Genomic DNA, 13,979 nt, shown 5'->3' on the forward strand with positions numbered 1-13,979 from the left:
TCTGTAAATAGTCGTAATTTTGGTGTGCCTCTGGGAGGAGATGAGTTCAGGGTCCTTCTACTCCAGCATCTTCTACAATGAGCAAATTTTATTTTGTAAGTAAATAGAAAACAATGAAGCACTTCTACAAAGAACACTGATCATATGGAGTCCTCCCAGTTTTCCTAGGCATAGTTAACCACTTTCTCCTTTGCACTTTTTCACTGTACTCTGTGTTTAAAACTACTATAGATAGTAGTAGTTGTCTTTCTTCCGTACTAGATGATTATGAGATTCTTGAATGGTGGCTGGGATTGATTATTTATATTTGTATTCCTAGTACTTAAGAAAGTACCCTATTTACACATGCTTGGTAATATTTGTCAAGTGAAATAATGAAGAAATGAATGAATACACTTGCTTAAGAATGTTTTTTTTTTTTTGTGGGGAGTAAGCCATTGTAAATGGAGAAGAGTATTTGATTAACAATTAAGCATTAGACTAAGGGTTGGAAATTTTTTTCTCTGAAGGGCCAGATAGCAAATATTGTAGACTTTGCAGGCCACATATGGTCTTGGTCCAATGTTATTGTTTTTATTTACAGTCCTTTAAAATGTAAAACCTGTATGTGGCCATATGAAAATAGGCATGGGCCATAGTTTGCCAGCCTCTGTCTTAGACTTTAACTCTCAATTTCCTAACCTATTTCAGAACCCTCCCTAATTCATCAGCAAATTCTATTATGTCTCTAGCTATGGCCTTTGTGTATGAAACCAATCAGTCCATTTATTAGCTTACACCACACACTTAACATGTATACATCCACTCAAAATAAGCATTTTTAGCGGGTTTAGTGACCTTAAGGGGTTATTGAGAAGGTTCATGCCAAGCAGCATACAGCTTTTCTGCAGTGGCATGGGTTTCTCCATCTTTTCCCACAGGATGAATTAATTCCTTTTAAGATCTTATGCAAATGAAGTTATTTTATTAATATTTCTGAAAACATGACACTTAGGGTATCACCAACTCCAAGCAAGTTTATCAAGGTACTTTTGCCAATAGATATAGTTTATCCCTAATAATAACCACAATAATAATGATGATTAGAATGATAGCATATCATATATAGGACATATATAGGACTTACTATGTGACAACAAAGTTCTAAGTACTTTAGTCCTCACACTAAACCCATGGGGTAAGTATTATTGTCATCCTCGTTTTACAAAACAGGAAACAGAGACACTGAGAGTTTATGAAACTTGCCCACAATCACACATAATCAGTGGAAAAGAAAGTTTCAAGGAGTCAGGATGAGAGTGATTGATAGTGTCACAGTGGAGAGTCCCAGAATGATAAGCCCTAAAAAGCAATCCTTCCATATGTGGTTGAAAGGTTAAAATTAGTGATTTTCTAAAGAACCACTTCAGTTAGATAGTGGGGTGGAAGCAAGATTGCAATGCATAATATGAGTGGCTGGTGAGAAGATAGAAGTAATGGTTATCAACCACTTATCCTTAGCTGTTCAGAATTTCTCCTCTAATGCTATGGTTGAGATAATAAAATCTGTTCTTTCACATAGCTAGATATGTAGTATCCTACAGCCTTATAAACATTGTTTTATATTGTTACTAACACTCTCATTGTCAAATTTTCTAGGATGTGGTGCCGCAGGTTGTCCCATCTACAAAGCAGGCTCCAGGACCTGCTGAGGGGACGAGTCACATGTTGGGCCCTTCAACAGCCCAACTTCAAAAGCTTATTTCCATTAGCCATCCATTGGCACCATACAGCCTCCAAGTCTCTGAATTGTGTTTGGCAGCAACACGAAGATCATTTTGGTAAGATGTGTAGAGGCAGATACTTTATTTTTAATTGTGACAGAAAAACCAAAATTTAATATCGTAACCATTTTAAATGTACACTTCAGTAGTGCAAAGTATATTTACATTGTTGTGCAATGACAGATACTTTTCATGTGGACTGAAAGTACTTTCTGTGGAGTTGCGGAGACTTCTAACCATTTATTTCCAGGATTATTTTACAGGTTGCAAGAAAGACAAAACTAATATAGGGTAATAGGAAAATCTCATCCCAGCTAGGGAAAGGGAGGTCTGCTATGCCCCAGCCCCACTCTATCTCCCTGTCTCATCTAAGAAAAAATAAAGAAAGAAGGAAAAAAGCCTCAGTATACAAGGGAGAGAGTTTCAGAGACATAGGCTGGAAATTCTATAGCCAGGGAAAGTATTGGGTGGCATAGGGGAAAAAAGCTTTACCCTAGCACTGCTGTGACAAATTACCATAAACTAATTGGCACAAACAACAGAAATTTATTCTTTCACAGTTCTAGAAGCAGGAAGTCTGAAATCAAGATGTTGGCAGGGCCATGTCCTCTCTGAAGACTCCAGGAGAGAACTCTTCCTTCCCTCTTCTGGGTTCTGGTGGTTGCCAACAATCCTTGGTGTTATTTGGCAACATCACTACACTCTCTGCCTCCATCATCTTCCCTGTGTCTCTTCTGTGACTTCAAATTTCTCTCTCCTTATAAGGGGACCATTTGTTGGATTTAGGGCCCATGCTAATCCAGTATGACTTCATCTTATCTTGATTATCTTCCAAGACCCTATTTCCAAATAACGTCTCATTCACATGTACTAGAAGTTAAGACTTCAGCATATCTTTTTGAGGAATGCAGTTCAATTCACAACACCCTGGAAAGGGACAAAAACAACCATGAAGGCCACACTCCCAAAACATAGGCCCACTATGCACTCCAAAGACTTAGGCTTAATTCAAAGATTAGAGAATTCCCCTCCCCCTCCACTACAACCAACTAATAAGCCTCCAGTTAAAATAGCAGTGGATTACAGCTGCAAAAGACAGACTGTCTCTGAGGTGAAGCACAAAAAGAAGGGCCAAGACCAAGAGGGGGGATAAAAACAAGATTACTAGAGAAATTTAAAGCCTCTGGTACCCATAGAGAAGTAAATGTCAAACATAGCCCAACTCTTGGCCAGATTGATATAGTCACCCATAAATTCCTATTTACCTCAGTATCTACTGCTCTATACATGTCTGGCTGTCAACTACAGGAACAAAATTACAAAACATGCTAAAAGGCAAGAAATAACACAAGTTGAAGAGACAAAACACCATCAGAACTAGACTCACATATGACACAGGTGTTGAAATTTCCAGTCAGGAAATTTAAAATAACTATGGTTAATATCTTAAGGATTCTAATGGAAAAGGTAGACAAAATGAAAGACCAGTTAGATAATGTCAGCAGGGTGATGGAAAATATAAGAAAGAATCAAAAGGAAATCAAAAGCACAGTAACAGAAATGAGGAATGACTTTGATGGGCTCATAAGATACAACAAGGGATAGAATCAGTGAATATAAAGATAGGTCAATAAAAATTACCCAGACTGAAATGCACAGAGAAAATGAGAGTGGAAACAAACAAACAAAAAAAGAGTATTCAGGAAGTGTTGAACAGTATCAAAAGTTGTAACATATACATGAATGGAATACCAGAAAGAAAAGAAAGAAAGAACTAAGCAGAAGAAATATTTGAAGAAGTAATTTTTGAAAGCTTTCCACAATAAGTGACAGACACCAAACCACATATCCAAGAAGCTTAGAGAAGCTTAGTATCCATTTTTAACCGCCCCCCCACAAAACCCCACACTTAGGCAAAAGAGCAAAAACAAAGAGCAAATCTTGAAGGCAGTCAGAGGGGAGAAAAACACTTCACTTACACAGAAACAGAGGAATTACAGCAGAGTTCTCATGAGAAACTATACAAGCAAGAGCACAATGGCATGATAATTTTAAAGTATTAAAAGGAGAAAAAACTGCCAACCTGGGATTCTATATCCAGCAATGCTTCAAAAGTGAGAGAGAAATAGACTTTCTCATATAACTTCTCAAAATATTGTAAAGGAATTTCTTCTGGCAGAAGAAAAATGATATAGGTCACAAACTTGGAACTACATTAAAAAATGAAGAGTGTTTGAAATGAATGAAGATAAAATATAAACTTTTCTCCTTAATTGCACTAAATTTTAATTATTTAAATAGTAATAGCAGTGTATTTGGTGTTCATAGCACATATAAAAGTGAAACAAATGACAACAATGTGACAGAGGATAGGAGGGAGAAATTAGGAATATTCTATTATAAGGTAAATCAAAAGAACTGACAATACCAAGTTCTACCAAGGATGAATAGGAATCAGAGCTCTTTTTCATTGCTGTTGGCATGCAAAATAGTACTGCCACTTTGGATGACACTTTTAGAGTTATCTAAAGGTGGACTTAGACTATTTAAAATGTACATGGTAAACATTAGGAAAACTACTAAAAAAGTTTTTAAAAATAGTATAAATAATAAGTCAAGAAATGAGATAAAATGGAATCATAAAAAATACCCAAGGAAGGGCTTCCCTGGTGGCACAGTGGTTGAGAGTCTGTCTGCCGATGCAGGGGACACGGGTTCGTGCCCCGGTCCGGGAAGATCCCACGTGCCGCGGAGCGGCTGGGCCCGTGAGCCATGGCCGCTGAGCCTGCGCGTCCGGAGCCTGTGCTCCACAACGGGAGAGGCCACAACAGGGATATACGGAGCTGTCTGTACCTTTGTCTGAGTTTTGCTGTGAACCTAAAACTGCTCTAAAAAATAGTCTATTTAATTTTTTTAATTTAAAGTTAAGGGATGGAAATAGAAACACCATGAAATGCTAATCAAAACAACAGTAACTATGTTAATTTCAGACAAAGCAGTCTTCAGAACATGGAAGATTATCATGGATAAAGAGGCACATAACATAGTAATAAAGGGTTCAGTTCTCCAAGAGAACCTGTAACTATCCTAAAAATGTAGCACCTAACAATAAACCATCAAAACGCATGAAGCAAAAACTGGCAGAGATAAAAGTAGAAGTAAACAAATCCACAATTTCAGTTGGTTTTAATACCTCTCTCAGTAATCGATAGATTAAGCAGGCACCGTCAACCAGCTTGACCCAATTGATATTTATAGAACAATCCATCCAACAACAGTAAAGTACACATTGTTCTGAAGTTTAAGTGAAACATTCATCAAGGTAGACCACATTCTGGGCCATAAAACAAAGCTCAAAAATTTTAAAGACTCTAAAAACATATAGAGTATTTACATTGACCGTAACAGAAAAAACTAGAAGTCTATAACAGAAAAGTCCCAAATGTTTGGAAATTAAGCTATACACTTCCAAAAAATGTATAAGTAAAATAAGTCTCAAGGAAAGTTAAAAATATATTGAACTAAATGAAAATGAATATACAACTTATCAAAATTTGTGGTAAACAGCGAAAGCAGTGGTTGGAGGGGGATGTATGGCAATAAATACACACACACACACGCACAGTCTATGTGCAGACAACTACAAAACACTGATTAAAAAATGAAAGAACATAAATAATTGGAAAGACATTCCATGCTCAGGTTAGAAGACCCAATATTTTTAAGATGTGAATTCTCAGTATGATCTATAGATTCAGTGCGATCCCACTCAAAGAATCCCAGCAGACTTTTTTATAGATATTGACAAACTGATTCTAAAATGTATATGGCTTCCCTGGTAGCGCAGTGGTTAAGAATCTGCCTGCCAGTGCAGGGGACACAGGTTCGAGCCCTTGTCCGGGAAGATCCCACACACTGTGGAGCAACTAAGCCCGTGCTCACAACTACTGAGCCCGTGCACCTAGAACCTGTGCTCCGCAACAAAAGAAGCCACCGCAATGAGAAGCCCATGCACTGCAACGAAGAGTAGCCCCCCTCGCCGCAACTAGAGAAAGCCCGCATGCAGTAATGAAGACCCAACGCAGCCAAAAATAAATAAAAATTTAAAATAAATAAATAAATAACGTATGTGGAAAGACAAAGGTATCAGAATAGCCAGTACACTTCTGGAAAAAAATTAAGTCAAGGGGCTTAAGTTAACCTTAGTACAGTTGACACAAACAACACAGGGGTTAGGGTGCCAACTTTTTGAGCAGTCAAAAATCTGAGTGTAATTTACAGTCAGCCCTCTGTATATACATAGTTCCTTCATATATGTGGTTTTACATCCACAGATCAATTTAACTGCAAATCAGGTAGTACTATAGTATTTACTATTGAAAAAGGTCTGCTTATAAGCGGACCCAAACAGTTCAAACCTGTGTTGTTCAAGGATCAACTACAATCAAGGCAGTGTGGTGTTGTCAAAAGGATAGATACATAGAACAGTGGAACAAAATTGAGAGCCCAGAAATAGACGCACACAGATATGGTAAACTGATTTTTGACAAAAGAGCAAAGTCAATTCAATGGAGAAAGGACTGTTTTTTTCAACAGGTGGTGTTAGAACAGTTGGACATCCCTATGCAAAAGAGCAAAACAAAACAAAATGTTCACACCTGCCTCATACTTTGTGTAAAAAATAGCTCAAAGTTGATCATAAGCCTAAATGTAAAATGCAAAACTATAAAACTGTATGCGAAAATGTTTGTTACCTTGGATTAAGCAAAGAGTTCTTAGATGCAACTTCAAAAGCTTAATCCATAAAGGAAAAAAATGGTAAATTGGACTCTATCAAAATTCAAAACATTCTCTCTGTGAAAGACACTGTTAAAAGAATGAAAAGAAAAGCCACACAGACGTGGAGAAAATATTTGCAAACCACATGCTTGAGAAAAGGTTTGTATGCAGATTTTAGAAAAACCTCTTAAAACTTAACAGTAAGAAAACAAATAACCCAATTTTTAAAAGGGTAGAAAGATCTGAACAGACACTTCACCAGAGGACAAAAGTATGGCAAATAAGCATATGAAAACATGCTCAACATGATTTCATTAGGTAAATGCAAATTAAAGCCACAATGAGATGCTACTATACACCTATTAGAATGACTAAAATCCAAAAAAACCTGGCAGTACTTAATGCTGACAAGAATGCAGAGCAATAGGAACTTGTATTCATTGCTGGTAATAATACAAGAATAGTATAGCCACTCTGGAAGAAAATTTGGTAGTTTCTTATAAAGTTAAACATGGACTTGTCAACAGTTGCACTCCTAGGTATTTACCCAACTGATTTGTAAACTTATGTCCACAGCAAAAACCCACACATGAAAAACCACTTTATTCATAATTGTCAAAAGTGGGAAGCTATCAAAATATCCTTCAATAGGTTAATTAATAAACTATAGTACATCCATACAATGGAATACTATTCAGCAATCAGAAGGAATGACATGACATTCTGTTGAAGGCAAAACTATAGGGACAGTAAACAAATCAGTGGTTGCTAGGGGTCTGGAGAGTGTGGTTACCCATAAGTATAGGGGAAGTGCTAGAATGAGTCATGTGGTACTGGATTATAGTTGAAGACATCAGTATAAACTCATGTTTAGCCTAATATAGATACAGATGTATAGATGCAGAAATAATTACAGTTGACCCTTGAACGATGCAGGAGTTATGGGTGCCAACCCTCTGTGCAGTCAAAAATCCGCATATAACTTGTAGATTGCCCTCTGTATACACAGTTCTGAGTCCAAGCTCACTCTGCTCGCTGCACAACAGGCCAATAAATCAGGAGATGAGGTGTTGAGGCAAGGAACAGTGACTTATTTGGAAAGCCAGGCGTCTGAGAAGATGGTGGACTAATGTCCTAGAGTATCATCTTATTGGGGTCTGGATGCCAGTTTATTTTATAGAACAGAGAGGGGGAGGAGATGAGGAAGTAAACTAAAAAGGCCACAAGTCTTGCAAAACATCTCCTGGTTTGACCAGCCTCGGGGAGGGGATGTGTTAATTTCTTCTTTCTTCCAGCCATTCACTGGTGGGCAGGGTCAGGATGTTTCCCTGTGAGCTGAACAAAGGCACTTTAGTTTAACATTCAGGCAGAGGGGCAGGGTTCCCCAAGGTAGACCATTATGTATGCCAGTTGCTATAGACAACATCCTTTTAGTGATTAGAGTAACAAAAAACAACAGAGAGCAAAGGTTAAAATAAAAGAAACAGATCCAGCATGGAGTCTGATTTTGCTCTTCCCTGCTACAGTTGCTCTGTATCCACATTTCCACATTCTCGGATTCAACCAACCACAGACTGTGTAGTACCATAGCATGTACTATTGAAAAAAAGTCTGTGTGTAAGTGGACCTGTGCAGTTCAAACCCATGTTGTCAAAGGGTCGACTGTATAGATATGTTTTTACACATAGATTAGTATATTTCCTAGCTCTAGCCACTGAGAGGTCCTGGAAACAATGACACCACAGTGGAAATGAGAACACCCAGATCTTGGTTTCTAATACCATGCTCCAAGAAAAGGAACCAAGGGCTCCTTAGAAAAATGGACTATTCTAGAGCTGGGTCAGAGAAAATACAAGATGAGCCTGGAGAATCTTGAAGTCCCAGAAAGTAGGGAAGTGCTCAAAAAAATGATGAGGCAATGTTAAAGGGACACAGGAGCTAACTAAAAGAGCTTCTAATGGCCAAAGCTGAAACAATTTGAGCAAGAAAATAAATAATATAATATTAGATTATAACCAAAAGTATAAAATAAATGAATCCATGCTGATATATGAATAAATAGGGAGCGTACATATAAATGTCCCATACAAAAGAATTCCAAATAATTTATGTAGATATTCCTCCTCCCCCAACTACGGAGGTGGATCTTAAGTCCCCAGTCCTAGAATGCAGGCTGCACTTAGTGATTTGCTGCCAAAGAATAGAATATGGAAGGAGGGTGGGGTAACTTAAGTAGAGAAATGTAGCAAACACTACCTTTGATAGCATGTACCAGTGATAGGATGTGGTGAGAAGGGCACCTCACTCCTGTGGTTATCTTCGCCAAAACTTATAACCCCACTTTAACCATGATAAAAGCATCAGATAAACCCAAATTGTGGGACATTCTAACAAAATGCCTGACCAGTACCTCTCAAAACTGTCAAGGTCATCAAAAACAAGGAAAGTCACAGCCCAGAGGAGCCTAAGGAGACATGACTAAATGTAATGTGGGTCTTGGATGGGATCCTGGGACAGAAAAAAGACATTAGGGGAAAACTAATAAGATTCAAATAAATTATGGGATTTAATTAATAAATAATGTATCAATATTCATTCATCAGTTGGGACAAATTTACCATACTAATATATGGTATTAGTAATAAGGGAAACTGGGCAATGGCTATATGGGAACTCTTGTATTTGCAACTTTTCTGTAAACTTAAAATCATTCTAAAATTTAAAACAAATTTATTAACAGAGAGGTAGTGGAAACCTCAAGCCATAAGTTTCACTATGAAAGGGAAAATGAGGTGGAGTGGTAGTGGAGGGGGAATATTGTTTTAAGATGGAAGACATTGCAACATGTTCGCTGATGAGAATGATCCAGTAGGAGGGGAAAATTTGATGATGCAAAAGAGGGGGATAGAAAAATTTCAGAAGTGTAGTACCTGAGTAGGAAAGAGATAGGATCTGATTCATAAATGAGAGTGTTGGCCTTGATTAAGTGCACAGATACTTCAACCATAGTAACAAGAAGGAAGGCAGAATATGTGGGCACAGATGCATGTAAGTGGGTGGATGTGGAGCATGGGTTTGTGGAGATTGTCTTCTAATGGCTTCCATATTCCCTTTGAAGGAGTAAGCAAGGTAATCAGTTGAAAGTGGGAAGGGAGAGGTGGTGTTGGCAGTTTGAGGAGAGAAGAGACTATGTATAATAGTGTTCTTGGAGACTGAGTAAGTGATTTTACTAAGACATTATGCAAGGACTGTTTGGCAGCGTTGAGTACTTATTTGTTATTTCGGTGATGATTTTAAAATGAAAGTAACCAATACAGTTTAAATTTTTTTCTCTAACAATGTTTAGCTGCTTGGCTGCAGGCACAGAGGAGGTGTGGACCTGAGTGTATCCGGGTCAGAGCTTTGTCAGGGAAGCATGGCAGAGGGAGATAGGGGGGCAAGGGAGTTAAGGGTGTTTGCAAGGAATTAATTAAAATGATGGATCGTGGAAGGTGGGCCCTGTAAGGAGGGAATCAAAGACATTAAAGGAGGCAAGATGATGGATAACAAAAAGGAGCTTATGGTCAATGGATTGGAGCTTTTTGTGTAGTTGAAGGATTATTACAGTGAAGAGTGCCTGAATAATTGAGCTGGAAAAGGAACAACAGGTAGTCAGAGTATAGAGTGTTTGAAATGAAAATTATGAAGGTATTACAATTAATAATGATTAAGCTGCCAAGAATGATGATGGGGAAGGGATGATGGGGTGACAGTAAAAGACAGTAAACTGATCTTCATTTATTTAAAAATAAAGTGACTCAGGAGATACATGATTAGAGTAATTAAGAAGTTCAGAGTTACATAGGATAGCATGAGCTTCAAAGCAGCAATGAGGCAACTATCCTACCAGGATTACTATAGCCTTGCCTTGATACCTTGATGATCTAGAAACTAGAGCAGTTTTTCCACAGTTCAATCTGATTTTAGTACTCTGATTTTAAAAATTGCTTTATAGAGGCCCGCTGTTAGAGATGATGATTGGCTGAAGGTGGCAGGAGAAAAAAGTGGAAATGGAGAGGTCAGGTGGATTTCAGAATGATATAGGAGGCGGAAGTAACAAACCTTGGTGATTGATTAAATGTAGGTTACAAGAGAAATGAGTTGAGTCCTAAGTTTCTCTTCTGTATTGACATTTTGGCAAGACCTAATTAATAAACATTTGTTCAGTGTCAACTTTATACAGAACCAAAGATGGAAGACATAGTCCCTACCTTAATGTAAACATAAAACATAAAATGAGTAAATAAATATAAGAAGCATAAATAGCTTATGCCATATGCAAATGCAAATTAAATTGATACATACCAACTACTTAATTTCAAAGGAAAGGTAGGGTTAGTCAAGGAAGCTTCCTTGAATTAAATTAATTTTTAGCTAGATTTTGAAAGAAAAGATGGTCATTTAATTAGAGGAGCCTATAATTTTAAGGAGAAAAATGGCAAGAGCAGAGGTAATAATGAATTCCAGCCATGGAAAGGACAGTAAGCATACCAACTTGACTAAAATAAAGGGGAGTTTTTGGAGCTTTTTAAGATATGAGTCCATCCCCATAGTACAAATTATTCCACTGCTGTACAGTATGTGCCTGGCAACTTCTCACCCATCTAATAGGGCAGGAGAAGATCATTCATAGTTTTGATGACAGGATCATTCTCATTTCTGAATGAGGAAGTACCAGGAGCCAGGCATTATGATAAATGCAAAGCATGCAGTGATGGAGAAGACACATTCCCTATCCTCAAGGCACCGTCTTATGGCAAAAACAAACACACAGTTATAAGACAGTGTGCTAAATGCTTTTAGACAGTATATGGAGTGCTATAAGAACAAAGAGGAGAGTTACCTAACCCAAACTAAAGAGTTATAAATGACTGCCTACAGGATTTGAGCAGAGTCATGAATATTTAAATATGAATTAGGCAAGGGAAAAAGAGTGAGAAGGTAAGGATGAATGTTCTGGTCAGAGGGAACTGCATGTGCAAGAGCTTGAAGGTTATAGTTTGTCAAAACCCTGGATTACCTCAGTGTAATGACCAATCTGAATGAGGGTTGGTGGTACTTAATCACTTTTATCGCTCTAAGGGAGTGGTTCTCAATAGTTTTAGTTTATGAATCTCATAGAAGTTCTGTTGCAAGCTATGGATCCTCTCTATAGAAAAATACAGAACTACACACACACACACACACACACACACACACACACACACACACACACACACACACACACACACACACACAGAGTTTTACATATCATTCCATGGATCCTAGGTCAAGAACTCCAACTTCAGATCACCACCAAATAATAGCCCCATTCCACAGTATCAGCAGTTGCTATATCAGAGACTCTTTCAGTTAACTTCAGTGTCTGGATTTTCAAGCATTCAACACCAACTTTTGACTCATAACTAGAAGATGTTATAGGTACATGGAAGTGACGTCCCAGTGGTCCACTCTGCTTCTCTCCCAAGGCTGTTAGAAGGCAAAGGCATTTCCTCCCAGGTAATAAGCTACCTACTGGCAGCATGCCTGTCTTAGACAATAGGATTTCTTGTAATACTCTTCTCAGACAGTTTGTATGGACTGCATGGGTCACTCGTTTCTGTTTCTATATGTATCTCAGGGTTTTTTGCTGAAAATCTGGACATTTTAGGTTATATCTTATAGAAACTGATTTCTGAGCTCGCAGGGGGATTGTTGCTGTACGTGTGTTGTGTTTATTTGTTTATTGACTTCTCTGGAGTGATTCGTTTTTAACTGTGGCTTCTGTGTATCACAGGGGTCAGCATAACTCAGTGGTCCTCAACTGGGGGGATTTTGCCACCACAGGAGACACTTGGCAATGTCTGGGAACATTTTTAGTTGTCACAACTGGCGAGGAGGATGCTTCTAGCATCTAGTGGGTGGAGACTAGGGATGCTGTTAAGCATCCTACAATGCACAAGAAATTATCTAGCCCTAGATGTCCATAGTACCAAGGTTTGAGAAACCCTGGTATAGTTTAGAGGTTAGAGGTTAAGCTAAAAACCTTAAGCCAGTAAGGCTTCCACCTTTTGCCAATGGATGTGTGTGTGGATTGGGGCACACAAAGTTGAGGCTGTCTATAAGTCTGCCCAGGCTTTCAGTTTCTGCCATTCTTCACATGTCTCCACTGTGCCTCACATTCCTCCAGGGACATGTAGATAACTAGGGCCCTTTCCAATCTCTCCTTATTGTGCACACAGCCCTGCATGTGTGCACAGCCTTACCGAACACCGGGGATGTGAGGGGGCTTTCCAAGGCCCACTATAGCTGTCTCATTCCCTTGATCCCCTTGATAGATTTCTGGCTGTTCTGCGGATCTATTGCTGGTCCCAACCGGTGTGCCTTCCTTGATTGTATTCAACACCCAGGGGCGTGGAGTTTTTATGTGCTCTGCTCCAAATAAATTTAGTCCCCTTCAGCAGCAAAGCTGCTGGCTTTCTTGGCTTGCCTGCCCTGGTAGAACTATTGCTGATGGGGCTGGTGGGGGTGGGGTAGGGAGTGGAAGCACCCCAAGCTAAAACACACAGATTCCCACTGTTCTTACCCAAGGTTCAATAGTTTTTCTTGACTAAATGCTTCTTAATTTGTTGTAAGCCTTTGGTCAATTTCCAGGTCCTAAAATGGTTGTTATTGGTAATTTTGTCCAGTTTCATCATTGTTATTGGGGGAGAGGATTTTCCAAGCTCCTTACTCTGCCTTTCCTGAAGCCTCACCTTCAGACATTCCCAAGACTACACTTTGAGAAACACTAGCATAGGACTTTGGGGTTGGACAACTTGAGTTCACATCCTAGGTTCACCACCTAATGATTATATGATCTTACAAAGTTATTTAACATCTCTGAGCTTTAGTTTTCTGTCCTTAAAGTGAGAATGATAACATTGTACAAAGTCAATTTGAGGAGTACAGATACACTGCATTTTTAAACTGTTTATTAGGATCTCATTATAGATACACCACAGTTTATTCAGCTATTCCTCAACTTCCCCCACTGACGGACATTTAGTCTTATTTTCTAATTATTTTGCTATTATAAACAAAACTATTATGAATATCCTTGTGCATACCTCTTCATATGTGACGGTTTCTATAAGGTAAGTACTGAGAGGTGAATTTCTGGGTCAAGCAATAAATATACATATTTTTTATTATTTTCATAGAAACTTCCAGATTGCCATTCAGTGTGTCTTCACCAATTTATACTCACATTACCAATGTTTGAGAGTATGCATTTCTCCACATCTTTTGAAAACACATGTTTTAATCAAACTTTAAAATTTTTGTCACTCTGATGGATAAAAAATGATATCTTAATACCCATTTCTCTGATTACTACTAAGGTTAGAAGAGTTCATGTGTTTACTGGTCAATTCTGGT

General features: G+C 38.3%; 1 protein-coding gene across 3 annotated transcripts in view; it reads left to right on the top strand.

The window, feature by feature from the left end:
* The window catches only part of TMLHE (trimethyllysine hydroxylase, epsilon), a 68,948-nt gene that overhangs the window by 18,332 nt on the left and 36,637 nt on the right, over window positions 1-13,979 (top strand). For 2 of the 3 annotated variants that reach the window (XM_030850213.2, XM_060292730.1), the window contains exon 2: window positions 1,639-1,820. The exons of the other annotated variant lie outside the window; for it this stretch is intronic. In XM_030850213.2, the coding sequence (XP_030706073.1) occupies window positions 1,640-1,820 (181 nt within the window). In that variant the 5' untranslated portion in view covers window position 1,639. The remainder of the gene's footprint in view (window positions 1-1,638; window positions 1,821-13,979) is intronic. 3 annotated transcript variants of the gene reach the window in all.

Source organism: Globicephala melas, chromosome X (genome assembly GCF_963455315.2).
Source record: "Globicephala melas chromosome X, mGloMel1.2, whole genome shotgun sequence".
NCBI classification, from domain to species: Eukaryota; Metazoa; Chordata; class Mammalia; order Artiodactyla; family Delphinidae; genus Globicephala; species Globicephala melas.